We start from the raw sequence: 15,945 nt of genomic DNA, 5'->3' as shown, positions 1-15,945 counted from the left end.
TATATACATAGGTGATTCTTCCCTCAGAAAGTGAAGAAAAAACCTCGCTATGTGGTTCACAGAGGTATCGGAAGAGGACAGTTTCCTCATTCCATCTAGCACGATCTGCAGCAATTCTATGACTTAGTCATGACTATTGTCATTTACCTTGAAAAAACCTCTCATTCATGTCCACTTCTGGTCAGTCTGCACGCGGACAGACTCAGAGTGGAGTTTTTTAGGTCTATTTATAATAGATTCTGATAGAATATCCAGATACTCTTGGAAAAGCCTTACGAAACATGCTGTGAGAAGGAACGTGACTTCTGTGAATCCAACCTCTCTAAGGCCAAAATGAGGCATACATCCTCTCTTCCTTTGACGCCCATTTATCTTAATATCTGTTAAGAATTTATAACTAGGGGAAAAAAGACTAAAGTTTATTCCCCTTCTTTAAATTTAAAGATGTCTTATATTGCTACCTCTTCTGGTTCGAGGAAAAGCAGTAGTCTAAAGGAAGCCTGTTCGTCTTCTACCTTACAAAGAGATCTATGAAGAAGACTTTCCGCAGGTTCTCACAACTCTTTTCAATAAATGTTAAACATACGTTAACAGTTATTATCTTCGATCGAGAAGGTTCTCACGGACATGCAAAATCTTGCATCGAACCTCTTAAGGATTGTTACGTTCCGTGTCTGTTCCCAAATAGGTTCTCTTTTGTTAACGCGAACAGGGGCGAAAAAAGAGATTCTCGATGCTCTTTGCGATATGAGAGAGTCGTGGAATTGGCCTAAGTGATTAAAATAAATCATTTCATCATTCCTTGTAAGCGACCCCTTTTTTCGATTAAATGGTAACGAAATCAGGAACGAATCTTGCCGTTACCGAGCCTGCTGTCCGAGAGGCTACTGGACTCTTAGGTTAATAACTCGCTAAAACGAGAAAATATCTTGGATGGTGCTGCTGGCGCTTCTGGCGCAATTTGCGCCAGGCTGGCGCTTCCTCTAGTTCTTTTTAGATTATGTGCCATAACATCTATGCCTTTATGGTACCCGACATCCTTCACATGTTAATTCCGTTCTTAGTGGGAAAAAACTTTTATATACGTAGTATAGTTCATTCAGGGAAACAACTTCTGCCACTAAGAGAATGTTTCCCATCCGACTCACCCAACTTCTCTTGAGCAATATCTGATTCTAAAAAGGTTGTGTGCGTTTCTCGAAAGGATGAGAGAATTATATATATGGCGCTCTGCCGTATTAGAATCCTTTATAATACTGTCACATTGTGGTAAACAGCATTAATCTAGGAAACCTTTGTAAGGATACTAGGAATTCTGTAGTTAACCTCGGTATGTGCATAAGACTTGACCATACCGTAGTCTTAAAGTGAATTCTCTACTACATTCATCTTCTCACTAAGCATGTACTCTAATAAGCCATGCTTTCGTAAGCATGAGAGCATTATACAATATAGAGCTCCGCTGCGTTAGAATCCTTTAAAAATGTTACCTACGGTAAACAGTATTGAAATGTTGTAATATCTTTCTTATTGAAAGCTTCTTGGCAAAAGGCAGACAATATTTTGTTTATGTTTGCTTAACTATCCCCTCAATCCGAGGCTAAAACCACGATTGTAGGGGAGAGACACGGTTAGTCATTCCATCCCGCAGGAGAGAGACATGTGACCGACCACTCATGACCGACACCTACATGATACTGCGTTGGTGTCTTGGTGAGTGTCTAAGCGATAGCAGTCTCGTTAGCCGACTGGCCTTACTCTTCCAGAGTTGCCAGCTACTCCATTTAATAAAGGAATCTTATAAAATTATTATCGAACTTCAGGAAGTTCTTATAATGCATATTTAAGCGAAACAAGACTTCGATAAATCTAGAAGCTCAGTAGGTGTTGTCTTAACAATCCCTTTAAGCGTAGTCCTTCCTAGGAAATTCCTGGAAGGATACTGGTAATTGAGTTGCTCAGCAAAGAAGTAACTACGGTATGTGCTTATGATTTGCCGTATCGTATTCTCATACAGCAGATACTCTACTACCTTCTTTCCCTGCCGAGGCAGATAGAGAAAGGAAAAATTTTTTACTATCTTCGTTCTTTTCGTTAATAGAACGATAGAAAGAGTATATATATCTCCTTAAGGAAGGAAGTAAATCCAGGAACTCTTTAAATCTTCGTGATTTCCTCATAAATCGTGGAAGAGACAGAATTCCTGTTCATCTGTAGGGTTTACGGAAGGAAGTAGATATTTCCTATCTGCCATCATACCCAAACGTCGATGAGATTCTTATAAGAAAACTCCCAAAGCTCTTGCCTCTTCATAACGAGGGAAGAGCATGAATGAAGGAGAGAGTCCTCTGAATAATGAAAAATGGCTTCTCTTAGTATCAGAATCCTTCTGGCAAAAGCGACGGCCGCCTGTGCGACATCTTGCACCTTTGCCAGGGGAAAGTTGCTCAAGTTAAAAACTCAAAGAGGAGCCTCGCGACTGACCTCTCTCTCATAAGAAGATTAGGAATATTCTGGCGCCTGGCTCCTTACGCCTAGCGCCTGGAATGTTCCGCGCGCCTGGAATGTTCCGCACGCTAAAAAGGAGACTCGCTCCTGGAACGTTCCGCTTGCGTGGAAGGTCCCGTGCGCCCTGATAGTTCCGAGCGCCTACTAGACCCCTTTTAGAAAGAGCCTCTTGTGCTCGGAAAACGTTGCAATGGGAAGGAAGATCGTTCTGATTGCCACTCTACTATAAGGCTCCTTGCTCCTCTAGCCGTCTGTTTTTCTGGCGCAATTTGCGCCAGGCTGGCGCTTCGTCTCTTTGAAGGCGCCTTGCGCCAAGAAAAATTTTCTAGAACGCGGCTAGCGTTTGGTTGTAGGAACGTGGCTCGTGCTAGTCTGTTAGCTGGAACGCGGCTCGCTGCTGGCTATTGGAACGTAGCTCACGCTAGCTTGCTGGAACGCGGCTTCCTGGCAGCGGCTGGCTCTTGCTCAGTGTTCTCTTAGTTTTCAGTTTTCAGATCATCGAAACTCCAAACATACATTCTTCGTCTTTTCGGATGTAAGATGAAGAGACGCACTTTTTTAAGGATGCCTTATCAATGGCTATCCTTGGCAGTCTGGGACGTTCTACAGAACCTGCCGAGGGGACGCCTGACCGGTGGGGGTTCTCCCTAACCTTCCTGCGGCTGTCGACTTTCCTCCTCCACTGGGTCTGGGAGTTTGGAAGAGGTCTAGGCCTGGAAGCGCTACGGAGCCGATCAGACGCACCCTCCACTGCACTGGGAACACTATATTCACTTCTTACCTTATAAGAGCTCGCCTTTTGAGCTCCATCCATTTATCTTCAAATTTGCACATATGAATTTGTAGATTCTGTGGAGTAAGAAGGTGATGAGGATGCAACAACTACTAGTATTGTCAATACTCTAACTGCTCGTTAGTACGAGAGCTCTTAAAGCTTCTAAAGGAAGCGTATCTAGTTACAGTAATACCTTGGGTTACGAATTTAATCCATTCCAGAACCTGCTTCGTAACCTAAAAAATTCGTAACCTAAATGGATTTTCCCATAAGAATGTTATAAAAAGCAAAGAATGCGTTCCACCCGACCATGAATGACCATTTCAATTCATATTTTTCCATTTATTTTTGTTCACTAAGGTTGAAAATTCGTGTAGGAATTACATAAAATTATAAAATTGAAGAATGAAATTAAATATAAACACTAGATTTAATATGCATGCACAGTAAAAACCTGAAACGTTACCTTTGGCGAGGGTGGCTGCTGGCTTGACGGAGACGGAGGAGGGAAGGGTGAGGAGGAGAGGGTTATGGCTTGGGGGGGAAATCTCCCTCCGTGAACACTTCTGGAAGACTTTCTGGTTCTTTCTCTAGAGCACCGTTCACTACAATCACTAATTTTACGCTTACGCGACAGTGTGTCGTCTTTCACAATTTTGAAAAAATATTTTTCTATGGAGGCTTGCTTTTGCCTGTTCTTTAAAATTTTATAGAAATGACCCACCCCATTATCGATAAACAAATTTGTTGCACGCCCTGACGCAGCCTTATTCGGGTGATTTTTCTCGATAAAACTTTTCACAATTTCCCAGTGTTTCAAAAAATCCTTGATCTCGCTCGAAGGAAGCGACTGTGCAGCGTCTTCCCCCTCCTCCTCAGATGAGATCTCCTCCGTTACCTGTCTCTGTTGCTCCTTGTGTAGCTCCAACAGCTCGTCGGTCGTCAGCTGCTGCCCATGCTCAGTCAGGAGGTCCTCGATGTCGTCTGTGTCAACCTCCAGCCCTAAGGACATGCCCAAGGATACAATCTCGTCTTCAACTGCCCCTTCTCGACGGTTTCGAACCCCTCAAAATCTCGTTCAGCAACGCAGTCGGGCCACAGTTTCTTCCATGCAGAAGTGAGGGTTCTCCTGGTGATTCCCTGCCAGGCTTTGTCAATCAGATTGAGGCAGTTGTAAACAGAGTAGTGATCCTTCCAAACTCTCTGAGGGTAAGGTTGGTGCCTTCCGTCATCTCAAAGCAGCGCTGGAACATAGCCTTCGTATACAATTTCTTGAAATTGGCGATAACTTGCTGGTCCATGGGCTGGAGTATTGGAGTGGTGTTGGCGGGCAAGAACTTGACTTTAATGAACTTGAATTCGTCCAGTAAGTCCTCTTCAACGGATGGAGGGATGGGCAGGAGCATAGTCCATCACAAGTAAGGCTTGAATGGGAGGTCCTTCTCCCGGAGATACTTCTTCACCTCGGGACCAAAAAACCTCGTTCATCCACTCGACGAACAAGATCCTTGTCACCCAAGCCTTGGTATTAGACCGCCACATAACGTGCAACAGCTTCTTCTGCACGTTGTTTTTCTTAAAGGCGCGTAGGATTTTCCGAGTGATACACGAGGAGAGGCTTAACCTTGCAATCCCCGCTTGCATTAGCACAAAACAGTAGGGTTAGACGGTCTTTCATGGGCTTGTGACCGGAAGTGCCTTCTCTTCTGCCGTAATGAACGTCCTCTGGGCATCTTCTTCCAGAATAACCCTGTCTCGTCGCAATTGAAGACTTGTTGGGGGAGGTATTTCTCTGAATCCACGAGCCTTTTAAACTCTTTTACGTAAGCCTCTGCCGCCTTCGTATCTGAGCTTGCAGCCTCACCATGGCGAACAACATTGTGGATGCCAGTCCTTCTCTTAAAATTCTCGAACAGCCACGGCTCGCCTTAAAAACTGTCTTTTTCACTGTCTGCTGATGTGCCTGGCTCATTTTTACTCAAATCTTCGTAGATCTTACAAGCCTTTTCGCAAATGATGCTCTCACTTACGGAATCTCCTGCCAGCTGCTTCTCGTTTATCCAAACCATGAGCAAATTTTCTACATCGTCGAGAATATAAGGCCGTTGTTTCGTCAATACTGTGACACCTTTTGATGCTTTACTGGCTTTAATTTCTTCCTTTTTCTTCAAAATAGTGCAGATCGTTGATTGCGACCGCTTGAAGAAATGCTGCAATGTCTTTCACGCACTCGACCGTTTTATCATGCATTTGGATAATTTCCTTCTTCATTTCGACTGTAATCATCTCCTTCTTTCTTATGCTTTCCTTCTTGCTGCTTGCCTTCGTCATCTTGGGAGCCATTGTCTTTAGTATTTGGGTAATAGTAATGTATAAGCACTATCACGGAAACACAACACGTGCGCAAATCACTAAGCAAATTTAAGAGCGTATCACGGACAGATGCGTTCAATCTTAACACCAGCGAGATAGTGAAAGAGTTATGGTTTAAAACGGGTCAAGGGATGTGGGAGGAAGTCACGTGACCCTCGTTAAGTTTTGGCCGAAAAAAAATGCGTTCGCCAGCGAGATAGTGAAAGAGTTATGGTTTAAAACTCAAGGGATGCGTGGGAGGAAGTCACGTGACCCTCTTAAGTTTTGGCCGAAAAAATGCGTTCGCAGATCCCACGCTCATCCGATGTCCGATGTAAACAAAGCAGGGGCGGCTCCCATGATAGAAATTCGCTGCATTCGTATTCCAAGTGAAATTCGTATTCCAGAATGAGGGCGTCACTTCGTAAGTTAAAAAATTCGTATACTAATCGGTTCGTAACCCAAAGTATTACTGTATATGCTTTCTGACTTCCTAAAGTAGGAAGTTAGATCTTATATTTCCTTCATCAAGTTCTAACACTTATACACGTATTAGTGAAAAAAAAAAAAAAAATCAATATTTCCCTTATTGCAAAATATATGAGTGTCTACCGAAAAATTCGGTAGTTTCACGTAATATATTCTTCGAAATTTCGAAGCCAAATTCATTAAAAAGTTAATAAAAGCGTATGCCAAACCAAAGACCCAGTACTTCCCTGCAAAAGACAGCCCAGAAGGTCGATGGCGATGAAAAAACGAAAATCAAGTCAGGAGGTAGCAACAACGTATGTTGACACTACCGCGACAGAGAAAATCTGGTTCTAGAACGGTAATCGTTCCTATTCCTGCCACCCAGCGGCAGGGGCGGTAGATCACCTGACCTACCTGCAGCGTGTGCCGCGAAATTCGAATTTCTGTCGGGGACGACGGAGTCTATAGCTAAGTATATATCTGCTGGGTAAGTTCCATGTACAAAATCTCCTTCAAACAAAGAAAGAAGGCACTCTGTTAGTCTCTTGTAGTCCGAGGAAGGAGCTTCCACATTCTTGTCCTCTTCCGCACTCTCCACAAATTCTTCCTCCTGCGAAGAAATATCTTGAAAACCAAGATCCTGATGACTCTCCAAAGCGGGATCCTTATGCAAAGCCTGCTTAGAGAGCGAATGCGGAGCTGCCTCCTTGTAAAACTCCTCTCTTCCTTGTCGAGAAAAAGTTTCCACTTGCTGCCGCCTGCGTCCTGCGTCCTCCTGAACGTATGCATCCACCATGCGTCCATCACTTTTCCTCTTGCGTCCTGCGTCCTGCACTGCTTCATCCTTCTTAAGGGATGCACTGCGTCCTGGCTTGCGCTGCACGTCCTGCGTCCTCTTGGAGGACTTAACCGGGAGAGACGAGTCCTTACGTCTAACCGAAGGTTGTTCGGGCTTCTCCCATGATTGGACAATCACTGCTAATCTCTCCTGCATGTCCCGCAGAACTTCCTTCGTCTCCGCTTCCTTACGAGACTCCTGATGATGAGGAGATCAAGGACGCACCGGGCTAACACGGAGAGGCGAGCGAACCTGCGGTCTACGCAGTGGAGTTCCTCTAAGCGGAGAAACACCTCTCACCGCACCGCTAGTTACTTCCAACTGGACGAGAAATCCTCTTCCTTTTGATAGGGATAACTTCTTCATCCTCCGACGAAAAAATCTCAGGGCTACTCCACCCTTCTTGATCAACAGCCCTTTCATCCTGTGATGAGGACGGAAAGTATGAATAACGGCACTTCCCAGTATCGCCTTTTCCATGGCCTACTGCTGCAGCCTGGGAAGCAACAGGACTGCCTGAAGGGACGACTGATCGCGAGTAAACCCCTCTCGCCTCCCTTCGACTGTCGACATGCCTTCTCCCTTGGGTCTGGGAGCTTGACAGAGGTCTCGGTCTAGGAGCACGAGAGGGACGATCAGGCGCCCCCTCCACAACACTGTCACTAAACACTTCCACTTTGTCTGTTAATCGTTTAATTTGATCTCCCATGGACGCAAGGGCAGCGAACACTTTCACAATTTGTGGATCAGTAGTATCTCTCAGATACAGCAACGGGCGCAGAAACCTGAGGGGAAGGTGCTACGTCTACATGTGAATGAGCTGGAGAAGACACATGCAAAGATTCACTCAAAGGCTTACTCGAATTACTGAAGACCCCGATCTCTCACTCCTAGAGACAGATCTTCTAACCCGATCTTTTTCTAATCTCTCAACATACTTCATAAGAGCCTTCCACTCTTTCTCATTCAGACACTGACATTCATTGCACCTATTGTCCCACGTACATACAAACTCCCGACACTTCTTACAAATAGTATGTGGATCTACCGATGATTTCGGCAGTCTCACCTTACACCCTTCTTTCACACAAACTCTAAACATACTTCCTGAATCAGACATACTAAATCAAAATCCAAACCAAATGCGATTGCCACGCTAACTTCGTGAATACGATACCAATATCCAAAAAAGTCAAGGTCAATACGAGCAGGAAATTCTATCAGAGAACCAACAACGATGTTGCCGGTTCGGCTGGCAGAGAAAATCTGAAGAAAACGGGAATAGTTCCAAGTACCAGCGCCACGGGAACGGGGTGGCCATCACCTGAACTACCAGTGTACTAGCAGTTGCCGCGAGTTTTGAAATTCTGCCAGTGCGTCAAGAGGATAAGCTATATATATACCTGCCAGGTAAGTGTCATGCATAAAACCAAGGTTCCACTGTATCTCCAAGCTGAACCATTACTAAACTTATTTTATCAACTTGGAGGAAAATTAAATAAAAATCATCAACAAAAGGAAATTTAAAGCAGAAAGAAATTAAATGCTAATGAAAACAGATTCAAAGGCAAAAAAGATGTGTAAAATCTGAAAATCTGGGGACAAAATCAAGAGGTGTACTTGAGCTTACAAACACATACTTAGAATGGTTTTGCCACCAAGGGAGGGACATTTGGAGACTGGATGTGCAAATGACATGGTAGGAACTCTTATAACTTTGAAGCTTGTCCAGAAAATGAGCTGACATAAAATCTAGTAGATGAGTTTCTATCCACTGTCCTATTTAGATAAAGACAACAATTCGTCACAGGTGATCAAGGTTGCTTATAACAAAAATAATACTAAATATGAAGCATCTTTACTTACTTCGAGTTCATCAGCTACTTGATCCAACAAAGCCTCAACCTCTTCATCCAATAATTCAAATTTGTGAGAAGACATGGCTGTAGATAAGTATGTATCTTAAACCTCTAGACTATGATTAAGAATTATGTATTTGATAACTTCAAATCATAATTCTTCCTAATCGCATTACCTGGAAATTGAGAGATAAAGGTTGTACATAAAATAAACATTTTTAAAGTTTCTATAGTATCACAAAATGCATATATGTACAAGATTTAAAGTACTATTGAATAATTTGGTTGCAATAATCCTAGACACGTGCTGATAAGTAAAACAATTCATAACTCTCATAAGGTATGTCTTTCATTGCACATAAAAAGAAAGAAAAAAATAAAAGTTTCAATTTGGAAAGTCAGCAGTGTTTGAAACTTACATCATGGACTATTTTCACTGGCTAACACAAAAATATCGTAACATAATAAACTGAGCTTAGGTCATCTTATCATGTCATGGAACTATAAGCAGTAAAACTTTCATTAACAAATGTCCAGATAGCAAGCAAGTAAATTTACATAATTCATGTACTACTGGAGGTCCAACGGCATTATCACAACTAAAAAGTTGTTTAACAAGACCAGTGAATCACAAACTCAGCATCCCAAAGTGATTATTAAAACTTGAGGAAGATAAAGCTAAAAAAGGTGGAGATATAGTATGAGCTAAGTACAGGCAGTCCCAAGGTTACGACGGGGGTTCCGTTCTTGAGACGTGTCGTAAGCCGAAAATCGTCGTAAGGCGGAACATCACCAAAAACCCTAAGAAAACCTTACTTTTAATGCTATGGGTGCATTGAAAACTATGTAAACTGCATTCTTATTGCATTTTACATTAAAGAAACCTTCAAATCTTGATTATTTTGCATTTTTGGTGTCATATTTCATCTGCCAGATCAATGTTGTAGGCGTCGTAACCCTGGAAATAATTTCTGATGAATATAATTGAAAAGTGCCTTAACCTCGGAACATCGTAAGCCGAACCCATCGTAACCCGGGGACTGCCTGTATAAAGACATTATTGGGAATGTATTACAAGTAGGATGCATAACTGGGAAGGAGAAAGCATCTTGACTAGTATATGGTAAAAGATAGGGCAATGAACTACCAAGAGATACATTCAATCTTTCTGATTTGATTGTCAAGGAATCTACATAATTCTCCACAAACTTACGGTAGTCTCTTTCCTCCACAAACTTACGGTAGTCTCTTTCTCTTTCTTATCCAAATTCATGCCTCTATGTGTGTATCTGGCCCATATCACCGTGGACAAACGAACGCTCACATCAGGTAATACCTAGAATATACACTGAGGAAACAAAACTTATATTAGGTAGAGCTAATCAACTATAGCCAATAAAGCTTGGAAAACAAAATAATGAAAAAAATTATGCTTCAAGTATGTATGGCACCATAACATCACCCCAGAGCAAAATTTATACAATAACCAGCTACTGACCCCTGTATAAAGAATAAAAACAGAGGATGAGTATCTAAAATCATGGGAGACATTAGGCATTGACAAACTGTACCCTTTAGCTCTATACTCTGTTTTTTTTCATCTGTCCATCCGCCTGTGGTGTTTTTGTATGGCAACACTGCGGCCCGGGCTTTAGATAGTTACATTCAGCTTACATTCAACGATTATAATAATATCCTATTTCGAATATTAACGGTGTAATTCTCATACAGTAAATTATTAAAACACTTTTCAGTTGCAAATGTACACCCAGATATCCTTTCATTTACCTAAAACTTACAAAAAGCGTAACTATCTAAAGCCCGGGACGCAGTGTTACCATACAAAAACACCACTGGCGGATGGACAGATGAAAAAAAACAGAGTATAGACACATATGCTGTCCACACCCTTTTCTCAAGTGAACAGCTTTCCATAATTCTGAATTAAATAAAAATATAAAGTCCAAAATAAGCAACATTCAAACCTGAAGTTCATCAAAAACCACATAAATACAGTACGTACCTCCAAGCATATAAAGAAAACATATTCCAAGCAAATTTGACATTTGCTGCCTACAACTGTTGAATAAAATGTAGCTTGACAGTCAGGTGAGTGGTGGGTACTTCTACATTCACCTCTCATCTCCCAATCACTACAGTGTTCCCCAACATTTTTGCCAGGATAGGTTCCACAACCCACCATGGAAATGCAAAATACCCCTTAAAAATGCTTATATCTGCTTATAACTGCCAAATACCTCATACCCCTTAAATGCTATTTTCTGGGCCCAGCCGTGTCGCTCCTGTGAAATATGTCTGCTTTAGCAGTATTTCTCTTACATATGTTGATTAATTAATGTAAATTAATTTAAAGAAATTTTGATTATTTATTTTTTTTTTTTTATTCATTTATTTATTTTTTTTTTTTTATTTAGTTATTTATTCATTTATTTATTTATTTTTTTTTAACACTAACAAAAGTAGTGTAATATAATTCCATCACAATATGCATAGAACAAGCAGTGCGGTAACTTACCGAACAGGTAATCTGTTGTACAAGGCGTAGCAGGCAAAGCAGTTTTCGTGATGCCAGACTACGGAACCGGTAAGCAATACTGCGCACGGGGCATGGTTCCGGCAAACATCATGGTTGCACGGATCCTGTAGACCGGCAACCAGACACTGAGTGGCCTGTAAGTGCAATAATATATAAGAACAATTGCACAGACTTATTAGGATTATTATGATAATAATGTCATATGCCGGAGCATTCAGGACTGAAATAATATATATACTATATATAAAATATATATGTATATATATATTCATATATTTACGTCCCGGGGACTGTGTAACAATTAAAACAACCCGGAGCTGTATGACCCGGGGTGGGGGGTACACGAAGTAACCCGGGACGGCCACATGAACTCGCAAGTTCCGTGGCAAAAGAAAGGAAAATATATATATATATATATATTCATATATTTACGTCCCGGGGACTGTGTAAGAAATAAAACCACCCGGAGCTTTATGACCCGGGGTGGGGGGTACACGGAGTAACCCGGGACGGCCACATGGACCTGCAAGTTCCGTGGCAAAAAGAAAGAAAATAAAATAAAAGAGAGAACTAAAATAACAAATATCATATCTCCGCCTACGGAAGAGTAACTTCCGTAAACATAGCCCTCAACGACTACCGGAGAAGCCGGAATCTAAATCCGCCTTATGCAGAGAGGGAATGTTTTAGGCGGATGGATGTAAGCTCCGGGAGCTGAAAGAAGCAGAGAGCAACAAATCCACGGAAGCCGAGGCTGCATACGCAAACGCAATCATCAACTCCGGAGGCGGTCGGCTGAGAAGAAAGCGACACCCACTAACCTAAGGTCCTGGAGGACCCTCTACATCCCCCCCCTCCGCTGATGGGAACGGCTGTCAGCGACAACCGAGGCGAGAGGAGCACCCAACTACTGGGGGCCCCACGTGAGGGGGAGGGGAGGGAGGGCTGATGGGGTGACGATCACGTGAGCAGCTACCCTCGCAAATAAAAGATCACGAGGAAAACGCAGGCATAGCCTATGTAGGCTAACCGACCTAACATCCAACATATACATAGAGAAAATAAAATCAATTACTTAAAGCTAAAAGAAAATCATGCTTTAACACGGGGGAAATGAAAATAAACTTACGTAAAATATAAAACGCAATGAAGGCCACTCGATAACGGTGGCGCAAAAGGGAAAAACTACTTGCCCACTGACAAAATCGATAAGAAACGGCAAGCTGACGAAAAGAAAAACAAAAGGGAAAATTCTTGAATGAAATAAACCAAACTTAAAAATAAACAAGGGGGGGGGGGGGGTGGTGGGGGGGGGGGGTGGATAAAACGGCGAAGCACGAAATAAAGAAACGTGCTCGAATGAAGACCCCCGTGAAAAACATGAAAATAATGAAAATAACAAAACATAAACGAAAATAGGATAGACTAAAAACTGCCACCCAAGAAATAAATAAATAAATATATGTACTGAAATATCACATGTTACAAGCAGAGAGGAAGACCACTCGAAATCGGTACAATTCAAGGATAAGCCGTAAAGGCGACTTGCCGCCGCCGCTACTTATAAGTGACGCCTAATAAAACCTCCTAAATAAAGGCAAAACGAAAGGCAAATTCACTCTCTAAATATTGAAAAGGGCGGAACCAGTACTTAACTTGGGTGAAGAGGTAGATTGACGATCCGTAATCAAAAATAAAAATAAAAGAACAAATAGCTATATTCGAACGTACGAACAAGATATGGCTATCGATAAGTATGACGTCACAGACGCCTTCAACGGGGTAGCTAGGTGTGACCTATGGGTCGGCTCCCCGTATTTAGGGTCTTTTGATGAGGAAAAGGCTAATTGGAGGGGTTGCTGTGGTAGTGTTTAACACTCACCCCAGTTTCATACCGACACCTTTTATATAGGTGAGCGAGTCAGAAGCTTCTGACATGTCCAATTTAGCAGTTCTCTGGTATTATAGCAATATTTTACTAGAAATAGTGCTAAAGCAGACATATTTCACTGGGTGACACGGCTTCCTCGCCCAGAAATAGATTTTTCCTACGTCAAAATCCCTTTTATCAGTTCAGTTCACTGCCCAATTTAAAAAAAAAAAAAAAAAGAAGAAAATGATATTGTTATGTTACAATAAAGTTTCATACATACTTACCTGGCAGATATATACATAGCTAAGACTCCGTCCTCCCCGACAGAAATTCAAATTTCGCGCCACTTTTTTTGCTACAGGTAGGTCAGGTGATCTACCGGCCTGCCCCTGGGCGGGCAGGACTAGGAACCATCCCCGTTTTCTATCATATTTTCTCTCTTCCACCTGTCTCCTGCGGGGAGGCTGGGTGGGCCTTTAATTGTATATATCTGCCAGGTAAGTATGTATGAAACTTTATTGTAACATAACAATATCATTTTCATACAATCAACTTACCTGTCAGATATATACATAGCTGATTGGCACCCTTCGGTGGAGGGTAAGAGACAGCTACTATATGGAATAGACAGGTAAACAACATATGTTGTAGGTATAAATAAAACCTTGGTTCCTACCTGATAGGTGGTAGACTTCGTGGGTGTTTGCCCAGTAGTCTGCATCACCTCAAGAAACTTTAGCGAGATATATGATCTATGGCCAAGAGTTCTTGTGGGTCTGCCGATGGGGTCTTATCCGCTTACTCGGCAGAGCCTGAAAGGACTTTGTCAATGGGTGCTGATCCACTTATATGACAATACACCTTATGAAGGAGCACACAACCAATCCCGACCACCTGATCCTAACCATATGTTAGAACTAAAGATTGTTCCGAGTTATCCCCGAACTCTTCACAACAACCGTAACTCAAAAACCACTACGCACACATACATAATTTTCTAAAAAAAAAATTATACTCATCTAATTAGATATGACAGATTCTCTTACTGAACAACATAGACGGCGCCCGTGCTAAACCAAGTCCTCCATTGTTCGAAGAGACTCCAGACCATATCCAAAAAGAAGAAAAGTATATACTTTTAAGGATTGGTGTCGGCTCCCGTACCTGAAATCGTATCCGCCGCATACGAAAGGACCCAGAGAAAAACACTTCTCATATGTCACACGAACGTCTTTCAAGTAATGAGATGCAAATACTGAGTTGCATCTCCAAAATGTCGTATCTATGATGTTTTTAAGCGACATATTCTTATGAAACGAGAGAGACGTCGCTACTGCTCTCACTTCATGAGCTTTAACTTTTAACAGTCGCAACTGTCGTCAGAACAGACCTTATGCGCGTCTGTAATGACGTTCCTCACAAAGAATGCCAGAGCATTCTTGGACATCAGTCCGTGTGGGGTCTTTTACCGCGCACCAAAGACCTTGTCCTAGAGCCTCCCATCTGATGCTTTCTCTGAATGTAGAACTTTAGAGCTCTTATAGGGCATAGAGATCTTTCTGCTTCTCTTCCTACGAGACTCGATATGCCTTGACTTCGAATGACTTAGGCCAGGGATTCGAGGGATTCTCATTCTTAGCTAAAAACAGGGTCTTAAACGAGCAAATATCTGGAGTCCTCCCTTGAAACCTACAAATTTATCCTGCAGAGCATGTAATTCACTAACTCTCTTTGCCGTAGCTAAAGATAATAGGAATAGGCATTTTCTGGTGATGTCTCGAAACGATGCCAGATGAGGAGGTTCGAACCTTTCAGATGAAAGAAACTTGAGAACCACGTCTAGGTTCCAGTTAGGAGGGACCGGTTCCTTAGACTTTGAAGTCTCAAAGGACCTTATGAGATCGTGGAGATCTTTATTATCTGCCAGATCTAATCCTCTATTCCTGTAGACTGCGAGAGCATACTTGTTCTGTATCCCTTTATTGTGGATACCAGCTAGATGAGATTGCTTTCTCAGGAATAGAAGGAAAATGTTATTGTTAGTATACAATAAGGTTTTGTACATACGTTACCTGGCAGATATATACTTAGCTATACATCTCTGACGTCACGACAGAATTCAAAACTCGCGGCACACGCGACAGGTAGGTCAGGTGATCTACCTTACCCGCCGCTGGGTGGCGGCTGTAAGAACCAATCTCCCTTTCCAGCCAGAATTTTTCCTTCCACCAGTCTCCTGAGGGGAGGCTGGGGCGGGCCATCAATCGTATATATCTGCCAGGTAAGTATGTACAAAACCTTATTGTATACTAACAATAACATTTTTGTACATGAACTTTCCTGTCAGATATATACTTAGCTGATTGACACCCTTGGTGGAGGGAAAGAGACAGCAATATAAAATATGGAAAAAAGGGGAAAACAACACTAGTGTAGGATGTAAATACAACCTTGGTTCTTACCTGTTTAGGCAGAAGACTTCGTAGTTACTGTCTATGAGTCTGCGTTGCCTTAAGAGCTTCAGCTCGAGGGCGTGACCTACAGCTGACCAGACTCTTTGGGTCTATCAAAGGGATTTGGTTATCCGCTTACTTGATAGAATCCGAGCAGGATCTGTCAACGGGGATTCGCCCACTTATATGACAGAACCTAACACACTATCATTGCAAGGAGCTCAAACATAAACCGATCACCTAACCAATCTAATCAATG

The 15,945-nt window shown here is 42.3% G+C and overlaps 1 protein-coding gene across 9 annotated transcripts in view; it reads right to left on the bottom strand.

Moving 5' to 3' along the window:
- LOC135204148 (vesicle transport through interaction with t-SNAREs homolog 1B-like) overlaps positions 1-15,945 on the bottom strand; it is a 68,486-nt gene that overhangs the window by 31,886 nt on the left and 20,655 nt on the right. For 4 of the 9 annotated variants that reach the window (XM_064234168.1, XM_064234172.1, XM_064234169.1 and 1 more), the window contains 2 exons: positions 10,017-10,151; positions 8,811-8,979 (listed from right to left, as the gene is read on the bottom strand). In XM_064234168.1, the coding sequence (XP_064090238.1) occupies positions 8,811-8,885 (75 nt within the window). In that variant the 5' untranslated portion in view covers positions 8,886-8,979; positions 10,017-10,151. Of the gene's footprint in view, positions 1-8,810; positions 8,980-10,016; positions 10,152-11,339; positions 11,495-15,945 lie in introns of all 9 variants that reach the window. The other 5 variants (XM_064234170.1, XM_064234175.1, XM_064234171.1 and 2 more) reach the window with 4 other exon arrangements.

Source organism: Macrobrachium nipponense, chromosome 44, assembly GCF_015104395.2.
Source record: "Macrobrachium nipponense isolate FS-2020 chromosome 44, ASM1510439v2, whole genome shotgun sequence".
NCBI classification, from domain to species: domain Eukaryota; kingdom Metazoa; phylum Arthropoda; class Malacostraca; order Decapoda; family Palaemonidae; genus Macrobrachium; species Macrobrachium nipponense.
Note: the sequence above shows the minus strand (reverse complement) of the source record. Positions and strands in the feature narration are given on the sequence as shown.